The sequence below is a fragment of the Gorilla gorilla genome, chromosome 12 (genome assembly GCF_029281585.2).
Source record: "Gorilla gorilla gorilla isolate KB3781 chromosome 12, NHGRI_mGorGor1-v2.1_pri, whole genome shotgun sequence".
NCBI lineage: Eukaryota > Metazoa > Chordata > Mammalia > Primates > Hominidae > Gorilla > Gorilla gorilla.
In genome coordinates, this window is record NC_073236.2 from 110732729 (window position 1) to 110748402 (window position 15674).

The following is a 15674-nucleotide window of genomic DNA, read 5'->3' on the forward strand; positions in this document are numbered from 1 at the left end:
TGTAAATCTACAACTTTGGAAATATCTATACACATATGTATGTATGTTCTATGTATGAACTCCAGTTACGGTTAAAGGTTTAGCACCCTCCCAGCCACTAACACTAACAAGGGTCTGAGGTGCCTTGAGCAGCTGCCTCTCCTTCTCCCTACAACATAACATTCCTTAAAGTGTGCAAGAATGTCTCCTAGCACTCACCACCACCACAACCTGATAACGAGGCATGGGACTCCCCAGTGCACTTATCCAAGGCCTCAAGGCTATATTGCCCCAGAGCTGCCTGCACTGTCCACTGCAAGTAGCTGACCCTGATATTCACCCACAATAGAAACATGACCAGGGTCTTGTTGCTCCCTGAGCTGAGACCTTCTAAAACGGCCAGAAAGAAACCATCGAAACTACCTGGTGCCTTCCATCCTCTATCCCATGCCACCTCTCCTCCAAAAGAAACCCCTCTCCCTACCCCACAGGAGATTCAACACAGAACTTGTTACTAACACTACACAGGATCTTGTTGTGAAACAGAATCTGGGTCTTACTTATTTCATATTTCATTTCACTTTCTATATTTTTAATACACTGTCACACACAATGTCTCATTTGTTCCTATTAACCACCCTATAAGAAAGGAAGATGACTAATTTTAATGGATAGGAAAACTGAGGCTCAGAGATTTATTCTAAGCCACATCTGCCAGTAAGTGATAGAATTCTAATTAGAAAATAGTCTTAAATTATTTACATGTCAAATGCACAAATACAATAATAAATTTAATAAAGAAACATGTAATACCTATAAGAAAAAGCATACATCTTTACTGAAGAACATACATGGAAGAGCTCTGTTACTAAATAGAAATGTATATAGGTTAATTCTCCCCAGATGGATGTTTTTTGTAACCTGACAAAATTACTGTAATTTTCACATGAATAATGACAATAGCTATCATTTCCTGAACACTTACTAGGTACCTAACACTTCACATACGTTATCTCTTTCGATCTCACCCAAACCAGGGAAGATGGGATTATTACCTCCTTGTAATGGAAGAAGAATCTGAGGCTCAGAAAAACTAAGCTATGTGCCTAAGGTCAGAGAGATGAAAAGAGCAAAGATGAGGCTCAGATCCATGGCTGTATAAGCGCAAAGGCCAGGCTCTCTTCACAAACAGAATGGGTACTGGCAATTAAGAAAAGGTTGAAAAATAATGAGGCAAGGTTTACGCTGCCGTTAGGTTAAATTATAAAGTTAAAATAGTTAAAACAATGTGGCTCTGGCATAAGAATGTAGTTTTAAATGACATAGAAAACATATTCTAGAAAAATGAAAAATAGACATAATTATTTTGCATGTGATTAAAAAGTAAAACTTCAAAGCAGTGAAAAAGGAGTGAACATTGAATCAGGAGTGCTGTAAAAATTAGCTGAGAAAAAGGATATGACTCTCACCACTCCTCTATATTAAAATAAACTGCAAATAAAGACCTTTAATGCATAAACTGAAAAAAAGAGGCTGGGCGCAGTGGCTCATGCCTATAATCCCAGCACTTGGGGAGGCTGAGGCGGGCAGATCACTTAAGGCCAGGAGTTTCAGACCAGCCTGGCCAGCATGGTGAAACCCTGGCTCTACAAAAAATACAAAACTTAGAAGGGCACAGTGGCAGGCGCCTGTAATCCCAGCTACTCAAGAGGCTGAGGCATGATAATCGCTTGAACTCAGGAGGCAGAGGTTTCAGTGAGCTGAGATAGTGCCACTGCTCTCCAGCCTGGGCGACAGAGCAAGACTCTGTCAAATAAATAAATAAATAAATAAATAAATAAATAAATAAATAAATAAATACTGAAAAACATACTCACACACACATATATGCAGAGAAAGAGATAGGAAGTATTGGGAAGGGAGTAAGGAAGGGGAGAGTTCAATACATGTTTTAGAAGTCTGGCATCTATTACTAGTTAAATTCTGATTTTTTTCATTTATTATTGTGTCATAAAAATGTTTTCATATCACAGCACAGTCTTTAAAAACATTGCAAAAGTCACGCTGAAGGAAGCTATTAAAGAATATGGCAATATGAGCACGATATACAGGGGAAAGCTTTGAAATGGGCATATGGAATATGATTCATCTCCCTTTACTTAAAAATTCAGACACATGGCAAGGCACAGTGGTGCACACCTGTAATCCCTGAATTTGGGGAGGCTGAGGCAGGTGGATCACCTGAGGTCAGGAATTCGAGACCAGCCTGGCTAACATGGTGAAACCCCGTTTCTACTAAAAATACAAAAAATTAGCTAGGCATGGTGGCATGGGCCTGTAATCCCGGCTACTCAGGAGGCTGAGGCAGGAGAATCACTTGAACCCAGGAGGCAGAGGTTGCAGTGACCAAGATCACACCATTGCACTCCAGCTTGGGCAACAAGAGTGAAACTCTGTCTCAAACAAAAAAAAAATTCAGACACATGCATTAGGAAAACAATTGGAAAAGTATATACCAAATGCTAACAGTGATAATCTCATCTAGGTAACAAAATTTCAGATGACCTTTTTACATTTGGTTTTTCTTCATTTTTCAAATATTGTACAACTTTCATAAACAAAAAAGCTTTTAAAGAAACAAGTAAATAATGGATTCAACATCTAAACCAAAAATTAATGGGTTGGGTAAACACTTAACATTCTAATAAGAATGATTTATTTGATTCAAGGTATGTCAAAGCTCAAAAGCCAGAGAATTGAGACACTTAGAATTATGGTATGTTTGAGAGCTCTGTTTACTCATTCAAAAATATTTATTGGCCACCTATGAAATGGCAGGCATGGGGCTATGTTCTAGGTATTTGTACATAATAATCAGTAAAATGTTATAAATACTACAATAAAGACTGTACACAGTGCAGAATGAGCTAAGAGGAAGACGTCTCTTCTCCCTTAAAGCCTCAAGAAAGACACGTTAGTGGGGGAAATGACATTTCTGCCAACTTGAAAGATAGGCACACAGAAAAGGAAACGCAGAGATCGTCATCTGAGAAAAATATATATATTACTTTTTTTTTTTGAAACAGAGTCTTGCTCTGTCACCCAGGCTGGAGTGCAGTGGAGCAATCTAGGCTCACTGCAACCTCTGCCCCCCAGGTTCAAGTGATCCTCCTGCCTCAGCATCCCAAGTAGATGGGATTACAGGTGCCTGCCACCATGCCCAGCTAATTTTTGTTTTTTTTTTTTGTTTTTTTTTTGTTTGTTTTTTTTTGTTTTTTTTTTTTGAGACGGAGTCTTACTCTGTTGCCAGGATAGAGTGCAGTGGCATGATCTTGGCTCAATGAAACCCCTGCCTCCCAGGTTCAAGTGATGCCCCTGCCTCAGCCTCCTGAGTAGCTGGGACTACAGGTACAAGCCACCACACCTGGCTAATTTTTTGCAGTTTAATAGACAGGGGCTTTCACCATGTTGGCCAAAATGATCTCGATCTCCTGACCTCAAGTGATCCTCCCACCTCAGCCTCCCAAAGTGTTGAGATTACAGGCATGAGCCACTGTGCCTGGCCAAACTGTGTATTTACTTTTTATATTCCTGAAAAGCATACAGTTTAGAGAACTGCAATCACCTGTAAGGATATTACCATGAAAAAAAAGTCAGGGAAACGCAAGAGCCAATCGTGTAGGTCTTCGAATGCTAGGCCAATGAATCTGGACTTCATTCTGTGTTTGAGAATTCAAAAGCTTTAAGGGACAGGCAGAAAACAAACCCAAGCACATGATGTGAGAGGACAGACCTGTGGCCAACTGGATGGTATCAGTTCTGCCTAAAGACAATCAAATTTGGGCTGACCAAACCATGCCAATGAGCCAGGTTCTACAGACAGGACCCAGTGAGGATTTTTGAGCAGGCCCTGGTGATAACATGGAGAAGAGTTGAAGTGAGTTGGTAACAACAGGACAGGAGACAGATCCCAGGCGGGATGTAGACATCCGCAGAGTGAAGGAGAATCGACGCCTCATGCCTATCAGGTCCCTTTGACGACCATGGTAAAAATCTCAAGCTCATTCTTGGCACTGGACATACAGTGTTCTGAAGACAGAGCTGCTTCCCTCCCCCTTTCTGCCATGTCTTCCTCGGGATGAAACGCATTCCTCACTACCATTTCTATACGTGATCTAGAAAAATCTGTTCCTTCTCCTCTCCCAGCTTGCTTTCACTCACAGGGGCCAAACGTGCCCTCTAAGGCCTTCAAGTTTCTACCCAAGAATGTCCATCATCTCTGACTAGATTATCCACATTTCTTCTCAAAGTATCATTTATTTCCATACGAATAAGCAAGGACATGGAGCAGAGTTTGATGAATCTCAAGAAACACACTTTCTCAATACACGTGTCTCCATGTGTTAACACCATGTCTCCAGGTTAACAACAGCACAACACACAATCAACTCTGGCCCCTTGGCAGAAGGCCATCGAGCACTGCCCTGTCTCCCTCACCCCTAAGAGCAGGGACAAATGTCCTAGTGCCTGCCAGCACCTGAAACCCTTTCTTTTGTTTCTGAGAACAATGATCACCAAACATTTTGGTTGCACACTTTATGAGTAAAAACAGATAAATAAATAATTTAAAAAGTTTATTCTCAGCCGGGTGCGGTGGCTCACGCCTGTAATCCCAACACTTTGGGAGGCCAAGGTGGGCAGATCACGAGGTCAGGAGATCGAGACCATCCTGGCTAACACAGTGAAATCCCGTCTCTACTAAAAACACAAAAAATTAGCCGGGTGTGGTGGCAGGCGCCTGTAGTCCCAGCTGCTTGGGAGGCTGAGACAGGAGAACGGCGTGAACCCGGGAGGCGGAGCTTGCAGTGAGCTGAGATCACGCCACTGCACTCCAGCCTGGGTGACAGAGCAAGACTCTGTCTCAAAAATAAAAAAATTTAAAAAAGAAAAAAAAGTTTATTCTCTATCCTCAATAAAAGTATATTTTTAAGGGACTAGTGTTAACCTGTATAAATATTACTAAAGCTTTTTTATTTTTAGAGAAAACAGGGAAGTACTGATATTTCCACCTCACGTCTGCAGAGCGTCTTGTGTATAACCATACCTGCTGTATAATTCCCAGGGCTCAGATTGTTTTCTCCTTCCCTTGCTTCTCTGTATCATGTTCTTCCACTCACCAACATCTCGACACTGATTTGGACACCTCTCCCCCTTCAGAATCCTTTATTTCCTGGGTGTTTCTTCTTAGCAGCTTCTTCCATTCTGCCTAAGAACTCTTGAATATCTTCAATAAACTGGAGCATAAACTGACTGCCCTTAAACTCCTTCAGCTACTCAAGCAAGAAGACCTTCAAAATTCTCAAAATTGGTGATGGTTTTGAGGAAGGGAGAAAAACAGCCCCACCCAACCCTCTCAACAGTACCTAACAGTCCTCAGGATGAGCCAGGTTTCTCCCATGAAATTTCAGATCTCTGTGAAGCTTGCCAATACCTTCATGCCAGAAGGTAAAGAAATGACCTGCCTATCCCCAGTGGGACATCAAGTTCTAGCCTCTGGGCTCTAATTTCTCGTGGCTCCTAGGGTCCCATTACTTACTTACTTCCCTAAGCAGCTAAGCCTTTTCCCCTAGGGTATTATTCATAGATTAACTGGCAGCACCTCTAAACCCAATCAGTCTGGAAAAGCCTCATATTGCTCTAAAGTGAAAATGCTTCAGAAAACCACTGGGGGGTAGTGAAGTGGGTCTCAGGGAGATAAACAAAAATGAAAAAGAGAAAAGGGCATTCTCTCTAAAACAAAACCAAAAAAAAGGCTTTTTTGAGCATTATACTCTTAAGAGGAATTGGGAGCATTTTTCAAAATAACTGTAAGATTACGCCTTACATTTCTTTCATGTATCACTGACAATATTAAATCAAATCTCTCATTACTTAAGGAGAGTTTAAAAGCAATCCACCCTACTTAATGAAAAGACAATATGTAAATTCCTTTAACTTGTATTAACAGTTCTGACCTCTATGAAGATAAAATATATGCAGTGCACTAGTTTTAGTCACTGGTGACATTTTTAATTGCGCTTGCAAAGGAGGGAGGAAGAACTCTTCTCAATACACTTATCACACCTTTTCTCCTACGTGTTAAAACTCTACCAAGCAATGCAAAAGATACAGCACTCCACTTTTCTTTCTTCACAGAATCCCATCATGTTCATCTTGAAAGGTGTTTTTCTAAATCTTCTTAATACTCACTTGGCAAAAGCATTTCTTCTGTTAATCTCCTTTTGGGAAGAAGCAGAAGTTGTGCTAAAACTTCTCCTAAAACCTAAATATGAAAGTTGGGGTTAGAAGAGGAAAAATATAAGCTTTCAGTCCTTATTTAAAATGATATTTTATCACTTCTTCTATAGATGTTCTATTATATTAAATGTTTCTTTCAAAACAGCAGGCTGGCACGGTGGCTCACAACTGTAATCCCAGCACTTTGGGAGGCCTAGTGGGAAGACTGCTTGAACTTAGGAGTTCAAGACCAGCCCGGGCAATAGAGTGAGATCCTATCTCATTAAAAGAAAAAAGAAAAGAAAGCAGAGAAGGTAAGTATACAGAATATAATGGTAGTTTAGATTTCTTAACAAATTTTCATCTTTACTTTCATGATCAAACTATACACACAGATGAATAAGTGAAGAGCATGACATTACTTTTGGAGAATTTCATTATAAGATTTCTTAAAAATCAAATAAAATTGAATTACACATTTATAAAGCTGATTATTTTTACTATCAAATATGATAATCTTGATAATCATATAAAAAAGAAAAAGATAAAATGGTTTAAAAGATACAATCATTTATAAAACATTGAACAATTAACTTCAGAGCTTTTGATTGTTGGCCTCTCCAAATAATACAACAGAAGTAAAAACACTTCACAAGAGGTAAATTTTTAAAAAGATGTTTTTAAAAAGAAACAAGATTTCCAGCCTGGCCAGTTATGGCAGACCAGATGTGCTGAATGAATCTTTTGATTGACACAATTTTAGTTTAAAACTATAATTTTTAAAAAATACTATCAAGCTGATGCAAAAGGCACAATTTCAAAGCAGCTAAAAACAAAAAAGGGAAACCATCAGAGGCCTCCAAGCACCAAAGTAATTGACCATCTTATACCAGCAGGCTTTCCACTGAATTCCAGAGAACCTGGGCTTTCACCTTACTGGCTGCACAGGAGACAGGGAAGAAAATAAAGCCCAGGGCCTCCAAATGGAGATTCTCACAAAAGATTCTTGGTTAAAGTGAGGATCCCAAACAGCTCACTCTCAGTGCAAGGTGAAATGAGAAACAAAACGAAACATCGTTCAGATGAAGACAAAGGAAAGTCACTTATGTCAACCTTAATCCTCAGTAGGAGACAAAATTTTCTCCCCTCAGAACTTGTTACCATAAATGAAATTCATGTTATCTTGTAATACAAAAATATGTTGCAGAGACTATAAATTAAAGTCCCAGGTTGGCAGTGCCTCCAGGCAACTGGCACAGGTAGATACAATCTTCTCTGGCAACATCAACCCAGGCCTCAAAGAATTTTTATATATAAAATTCTGAGCAAAACAAGCATCTCACAAGAATAAATTACAAAACTCACAAGGAAAGAAGGCAAACCATAAGTTAGTCTCAACAGAAACAGATGGCAGAATCAGACTCACAAAGGCTTTAGATACTGAATTATTTAACACAAAATAAAAGATAATACTTTAAATATTTAAAGACATAAAAGAAAAAATTGAAAATATGGGGAAAGAATTGCAATGGTAAGTTGCAAGCAGATTTGAAAAAAGAAAAAAAGACAATTTTTATAATTTTAAAACTTTATGGCCGGATTAAGCAGCAGAATAAACACAGCTGAAGAGAGAATCAAGAAACAGAATGATGGGTCTAAAGATATCCAAAATATAGTCTAGAGTGACAAGTTGTGAGAAATATGAGCGCGCATGGGAAAGAAAATGAGAAGGTCCGACATACTACTAAACAGAGTTTCAGAAGGAGCTAAGAAAAATAATAAAGGAGAAACTATTCTAATTATAATAAATAAGAATTGTAAAGAATTGATCAACTCCCAGATACAGAAAAATCCGTAATGCCAAACAAAAAGAAATCTCTACCTAGACATGATAGTGAAACAACAATATGAATTAGTTAGACTCACAGATGACGTCTCATCAACAATGACAGAAGCCAAAAACAGCACAACGATACTGTCAATATGCAGGGGGAAAATATCTTTAAACCTAAAATTCTACACCCAGTAAAATTATCATTGGAAAAGACAAAAACAAAGAGTTTGTTACCCAACAGACCCTTTCTAAAAGAAATTTTATATACATGAAATTTTAAAAATGATCCCAAGTAGAAATTCTGAGGGTTAATGAGTAAAGACACTGGGAAATATGAGAGTAACATTACAATATAAAACTATTACGATAATATCAAATTTATAGGAGAAATAAAATACAAACTGGACAACTCAGTTTCTAATGATTTTCTATTATTGAGAAAGGATAAAAATCATTAACTTTAGACTTTGCCAAGTATCAATGTTAAATTATCTACAGTAATTACTAAGAAGCATATTCATAGACTATAACTTCTACACAAGTAGAGGCAGTAAACAGAATGAAAAAAAAAAAACAGAGGGTGGGAATATAGCCAGAATAAAGTCAAGAAACAAAAATCACTTATTAAGTACAAAAAAGTGAATACAAAACAAATAAGATAACAAAAATATCAGTGTATATCAGTAATTACAATAAATGCAAATGAGTAAGACTCTCAGGTTAAAAGAAAGATTGTCAGATTTTTTTAAAAAAGTAAAACCTAGGCCGGGCGCGGTGGCTCACGCCTGTAATCCCAGCACTTTGGGAGGCCGAGGCGGGCAGATCACAAGGTCAGGAGATCGAGACCACCCTGGCTCACATAGTGAAAACCCGTCTCTACTAAAAATACAAAACATTAGCCGGGCGTGGTGGTGGGTGCCTGTAGTCCCAGCTACTCGGGAGGCTGAGGCAGGAGGATGGCGTGAACCCGGGAGATGGAGCTTGCAGTGAGCCAAGATCGTGCCGCTGCACTCCAGCCTGGGCGACACAGCAAGACTCCATCTCAAAAAAAAAAAAAAAAAAAAAGGAAAACTTAACTATATGCCATTTAGAAATATTCTAAAAATATAAGAACATAGAAAGGTTACAAGTCAATGGACAGAAAAAGATATATTCGGCAAATACTTAACCAAAAGAAAGTTGGTATAAGGTAAAAAAAATATATTATTATGAAAGCAACACCACTTACATTAATGCCAAACAATTAAATACATAGGTATAAATCTAACAAAACATGTACAAAGTCTCTATGAGGAAAACTATAAAACTCTGATGGAAGAAATCAAAGAAGATATAAATAAATGGAGAGAAAGTCCATGTTTATAGGTAAAAAGACTAAATATTAACATGTCAGTTCTTCCCAACTTGATCTATATAGTCAATGCAATCCCAATTAAAATCCCAGCAAGTTATTTTATGGATATTGACAAACTGATTATGAAGTTTATATACACAGGTGAAAGGCCCAGAATAACCAACGCAACATTGAAGAAGCAGATCAAAACCAGAGGATTGACACTACTCAACCTGAAGAATTACTATAAAGCTACAGTAATCAAGACAGTGTGGTACTGGCAAAAGATGAGACAAATAGATCAATGAAACAGAACAGAGAGCCCAAAAATAGCCCAATATAAATTAGTCAACTGATCTTTGAAAAAAGAGCAAAGGCAATTCAATGGAAAAAAGACAGTGTTTTCAACACATAATACTCGAACAACTGGACATTCACATATGAAAAAAAAAAAGTCTAGATACAGACCCTCACATCTTACCCAAAAATTAACTCAAAATGGATCATAGATCTTATAAGACACAAAACTATAAAACTCCTAGAAGATAACACAGGACAAAAATCAGAGTGATCTTGGGTTTGATGATGACTTTTAGATAAAACACCAAAGCACAATTCACGAAATAAAAAACTGGTAACTCGAACTTCATTAAAACTAAAAGCTTCTGCTCTGTGAAATACACTGTTAAGAGAATGAAAAGACAAGTCACAGACTGGGGGAAATAGTTGCAAAACACATGTCTGATACATGTTTGGTATTCAAAATATACAAAGAACAACAAGAAAATAGCAAACAGAATTTTAAAATGAGCAGAAGATGTGAACAGGCACATCATCAAAGAAGATACAGCACACTGTTATTGGGACATTGTTGTATGCTGTTGGGAATAGGCAGTAGTTACAGCCATCATGGAAAAACAGGATGGAGGTTCTTCAAAAAACTAAAAATAGAACTATCACATAATCCAGCAATTCCACTGCTGGTATATATCCAAAAGAAAGGAAATCAGTACATTGAAGAGATAGCTGCACTCTCATGTTTACTGAAGCACGATTCCCAACAGCCAAGATATAGAATCAACCTAAGTGTCCACCAATGGATGAATGGAGAAAGAAAATATAGTATATAAACATAATACAGTGGAATATTATTCCACCATAAAAAGAAGGAAATCCTGTCACTTGCAGCAACATGGATGGAACTGGAGGTTAAGTGAAATACGCCAGGCACAGAAAGACAAATATCACACATTCTCACTCATGTGCAGGAGCTAAAACAGTGGATCTTGTGAAGGTAGAAAGTAGAATGATTAGCCTCAAAGGCTGGGAGGGGTGTGTGGGTGGGAAGGGGGATAAAGAGAGGTTGGCTAATGGGCACAAACATGCAGTTAAATAGAAGGGATAAGTTCTAGTATTCAACAGCACAGGGGGAAAATTACGGTTAACAACATTGTATATTTAAGTATATTTAAAAATAGCTAGGAGAGAAGAATTATAACATTCCCAACACAAAGAAAAGATCGATGTTTGAGGTGATAGATATCCCAATTACCCTGACTTAATGATTACACATTGTATACGTGCATCAAATTATCACATGTATCCCAAAAATATGTACAACTATGTCAATAAAAAAACAAGGCCGGGCGCGGTGGCTCACACCTGTAATCCCAGCACTTTGGGAGGCCGAGGCGGGCGGATCACGAGGTCAGGAGATCGAGACCATCCTGGCTAACACAGTGAAACCCCGTCTCTATTAAAAAATACAAAAAATTAGCCGGGCGTGGTGGCAGGCGCCTGTAGTCCCAGCTACGCGGGAGGCTGAGGCAGGACAATGGCGTGAACCCGGGAGGCGGAGCTTGCAGTGAGCCGAGATCGTGCCACTGCACTCCAGCCTGGGCGACAGAGCGAGACTCCGTCTCAAAAAAAAAAAAAAAAAAAAAAAAAAATACAAAAAAGAGATGGCAAATAAATATATGAAAAGACAGTCAGCATCTGTTACAGGCTGAATTTTGCCCCCCAAAAACTCATATGCTGAAGTCCTAACCTCCTGGCATTTCAGAATGTGACTATATTTGGAGATAATTACGGTAAAATGAGGTCATATGTAATTGGAAGTAATTAAGTTAAATGAGGTTATATGGATAGGCTCTAATCCAACATGTCTAGTGTCTTTATGAGGAGAGTGGGACACACACACACACACACACACACACACACACACACACACACACACACAGTGAAAAAGACCACATGAAGACACCAGAGATAGAAGGCCATCTACAAGCCATAGAGAAAGGCCTTAGAATAAACCAAACCTGCCAACACCTTGATCTCAGACTTCTAGAGCCTCCGAAATTGTGAGAAAATAAATTTCTGTGTTTCAACCACCCAGTCTGTGGTACTTTGTCACAGCATCCCTAGCAACTAATACATCATCAAACATCCTTAGAAAATTCCAAATTAAAACACTAGGGAATTTCAAATTAAAACAACATCCTATTAGGGTGGGCCATAAAATTAATCTCAACAATTATTTAAGGATTGGTATCATACAAATCATTTTTTCATAGATGGTTATCCATGCAAAAAAAAAAAAAAAGAAAGAAATTAGATCCTTACCATACACAAAATCAATTCTGACTAAACTGACACATGGCAAACACAAAAATATAAATCTTTTAGAAAACAATATAAGAAAATATCTTCATAATTTCAATTTTAAGAAAAGATTTCTTAAAACAAAAAGGGCAGGCTGGGCGTGGTGGCTCACACCTGTAATCCCAGCACTCTGGGAGGCCAAGGCAGGCGGATCACGAGGTCAGGAGATGGAGACCATCCTGGCTAACACGATGAAACCCTGTCTCTACTAAAAATACAAAAAATTAGCCGGGCGTGGTGGCGGGCGCCTGTAGTGCCAGCTACTTGGGAGGCTGAGGCAGGAGAATGGTGTGAACCTGGGAGGCGGAGCTTGCGGCGAGCCGACATCGCACCACTGCACTCCAGCCTGGGCAAGAGAGAGAGACTCCGTCTCAAAAAAAAAAAAAAAAAAAAAAAAAGGGAAAACCATAACCTGTTTTGCTATTTTGACTACAAAAAATTAAGGAGCTCTGCCAATCTAAAGACACCAAAAACAATAAATAAAAATACTAAAAGACAAGTAACGACCTAGGCAAGATATTTGCTACACATGAAATTGACAAAATGTTTGTTCCCAAAATACACAAAGAAGCCTACAAATTAGTAAGATAAAAGACAAACTACCCCCTGAAAATGGGCAAGAAACTTGAACAGGTACTTCATAATAAAGGAAATGCATATGGCCCATAAGCATGAAAACAGGCTCATCCTCATTTGTAATCCAGAAAATGCAAATTAAAACCATAATGAAATACCATTTAAGCCCTTCAGATAGGCAAAGACTTCTAAATCAAACAAGGTAAGTACTAATGAGGTGAGGAGAAGCAGAGGCTCTGGTCCATGGCAGATAGAGTATGCAATACAGACAGACAGGCATTACCTAGGAAGGTGGAGGACGCAGGTATCCCACACCTGGGAATCCTAGAGAAACTTCCTCAAGTGTGCACAAGAACATAGTTTGTAATAGAAAAGAAACAGGATATAACCCAAATAACCATCAATTATGGAATGAATATTTCAACGGAATGCTAAATAACAAAATAGCAAACAAACAAAACTGAACACATATTATTTATTGATATATCTATATATGGGTGATAAAAATAAAGAGAATCAAGGGAATAATTAATGTACAATTCAAGACTCCTCCACCTGAGGATGGGGTATATGAAGAGCAAGGCAGATGAGATGGGATGGGGTACTCAGGGGTTTCTACAGGTCAGGTTATCATCTTCTTCAGCCAGGGGACAGGTAACAGATGTTTGTTCTATTATTACACAAACTATACAAATACAGTTTATAGACCCTTTTGTATACGATACCTCATAATAAAAATTTTTCAATAAATGAAAGCAAAGAAATATTGATTAGGAACACAAAACTGTGTAGTCTTACCAGGATAAGAATGGTTCTGTTTATTTGAAGAAATTTCTGAAAGGGTATCCAGGGAATCTGTTACTCTATGAATAAAACAAAGGACATCTCGTTAGAAGTAGCTGGTCTTCAGGTTTAAGACTGGTTATCAACTAAGTTTTTCACACCAATTGTAGTCATTCATCAGACAAATATTTATGGAGGGTCCATTTTAAGCCAGGAATGAACTTCCATCTGGCATGGAAGAAAAACAATAATTAAATAGAAGAGGTTCTCACTATCTAAAGATAATTAGTGTAGAAAAAAATTCAAGTGAATTCACCTAAAATATGGACCTGAATTTCTTTGTAACCTCATCTTCAAAGGTGAAACTAAAAAATATGAAAATAAGTTTATATTAAACTTAACAAATGTTAGATCAATATTGTGAAAAAGGCACTAATTCTTAAGCTGAAAGAAAAAGATATTGGCTGAGTTTGTGTGAGTGATTTTTCTGGTAAAACTATATGGCTAATACAATTCAACATCTTTTACTTTATACTTGACTCTAAGCCACAATCATAAAGGTCACTTTCCCAATGGATTTTCCTGCATTTTTTGATATTCAAATCATTCTTTATCTTTAAAAAGTCAATCCTGACAGGCTCATTTTCTTTCAACTGTTTAGTGACCTAAATCTAGAAAGCCTTCATTTGTCAATCACTTCCTCCAGCATATCTTATTACCATCAAGAAATCCTTCAACTCTTGCAATATTTGCAATTTCACATTACAATTCATAGGCATCATTTTTACATGATATACAACATACTGCAATGAGAGACTGATGGACACAAAGAATATGATTTTATGAAGAGAATGGATATTTGAATGAAGTAGTAACAGACAGTTGAGAGGGAGTGAATTCTAGAAGTAATCAGTTCATTAGTACTAAGTGCCTAATAATAGTAAGAACTAAGAAAGTGAATATTATGCTAATGAAGATCACTTGAGCAGTGTGTGTGTGTGTGTGTGTGTCTGTGTGTGTATGTGATTAACCTAGTCAGTGAGTTTTCTTAGAGTTTCTCTAAAGAAGTTTTGACTGATTCATATATTAGCAGAAGAAAGATTAATATTAAATAAGTGAAAGTTAGGCAATAGTAGGTGGGTGTAGAAAGCCATCCAAGCAGAAAAAATAACATGTGCAAAGATTCTGGGATAGGAAGCACATTTTACAAACAGAAAGGGGTGGGGGGAAAGGCCAGCCATAGTCCTGAGAAGGAAGAAGATGCAAGGTGTGATTGTGACTGGACACTACCTTATTAAGACTGTCCTCAAGCAGTCCCTAGTTTAAAATTCTTCCATCTTGAAGATCAGTGGTATCTTTCAAGAGTTCCAAAGCTGGTTCAGATTAGAAACGCCTCAAAATCAGGGACCATGTCTGTTTTATTCGCTTATAGAATGCCTAGCACAGCATAAGTGCTAAAAGACACTTAATAGTATTTGATGATGATGAATGAGACAATCAGAAGATGACAGGAAGACAGCTGGATTGAGATAGCAGTTCATTTAGAGACAGCCCTATTTTTTTTAAGAGGGGGCTGCTTTTTAAATGCACCACCTTAAAGAAAACCAAATAGAAGGCAATCAAAAAAAAGTAAAAAACGTGTGCTCCAGAAACAAAGCAAAAAGGAAAAGATGAAACCATGAGAAAGTGGCTTTACAACGTAAAGGAGGAGGAAAAAGCTGTTACAGCATAAAACCACTGAACTAGGAATCAGATTGGATCAATATTTACCGTGCCTAAAATATGCCAAACTATGTACTCTGAGTAATCAAACATGAAAAGCAGAATCCCAGTCCTCATGACTAGGAAACAAACAAAACTTGTAAGAGACTGCTGCAATGTTTTGATGAAGATATGCCCAAAGTAACATGAGAACACAGAAGATTCACTGGTGACTCAGCATGCATTTTACTCCCAAACCAATTATTTACAAGATGTATGTCCTGAAGAATGTCCCTGAAGCTCTTCTAACCATTATAGGGTTACGGTTAAGGGCACACATGCTGATACTAGACTACCTGGGTTCAAATCCCCAGCTGGGAGCACAGCACATGTCACCCCTTGTGACTTACTTTCCTCATTGAGGGAACATGGTGCCTGCACCACAGGGTTACTGGAGAGCAGTAAACAGGTTAATACATGAAGGGCCCTGCAAACAGACCCCAGCATGTATAAGCACTATTCGTAGTTACT

General features: G+C 38.1%; 1 protein-coding gene across 5 annotated transcripts in view; it reads right to left on the reverse strand.

Moving 5' to 3' along the window:
* The window catches only part of CLIP4 (CAP-Gly domain containing linker protein family member 4), a 118500-nt gene that overhangs the window by 3192 nt on the left and 99634 nt on the right, over nt 1-15674 (reverse strand). For all 5 annotated transcript variants that reach the window (XM_063695976.1, XM_019021236.4, XM_063695975.1 and 2 more), the window contains 2 exons: nt 13458-13522; nt 6229-6301 (listed from right to left, as the gene is read on the reverse strand). In XM_063695976.1, coding sequence (XP_063552046.1) covers nt 6229-6301; nt 13458-13522 — 138 coding nt within the window. The remainder of the gene's footprint in view (nt 1-6228; nt 6302-13457; nt 13523-15674) is intronic.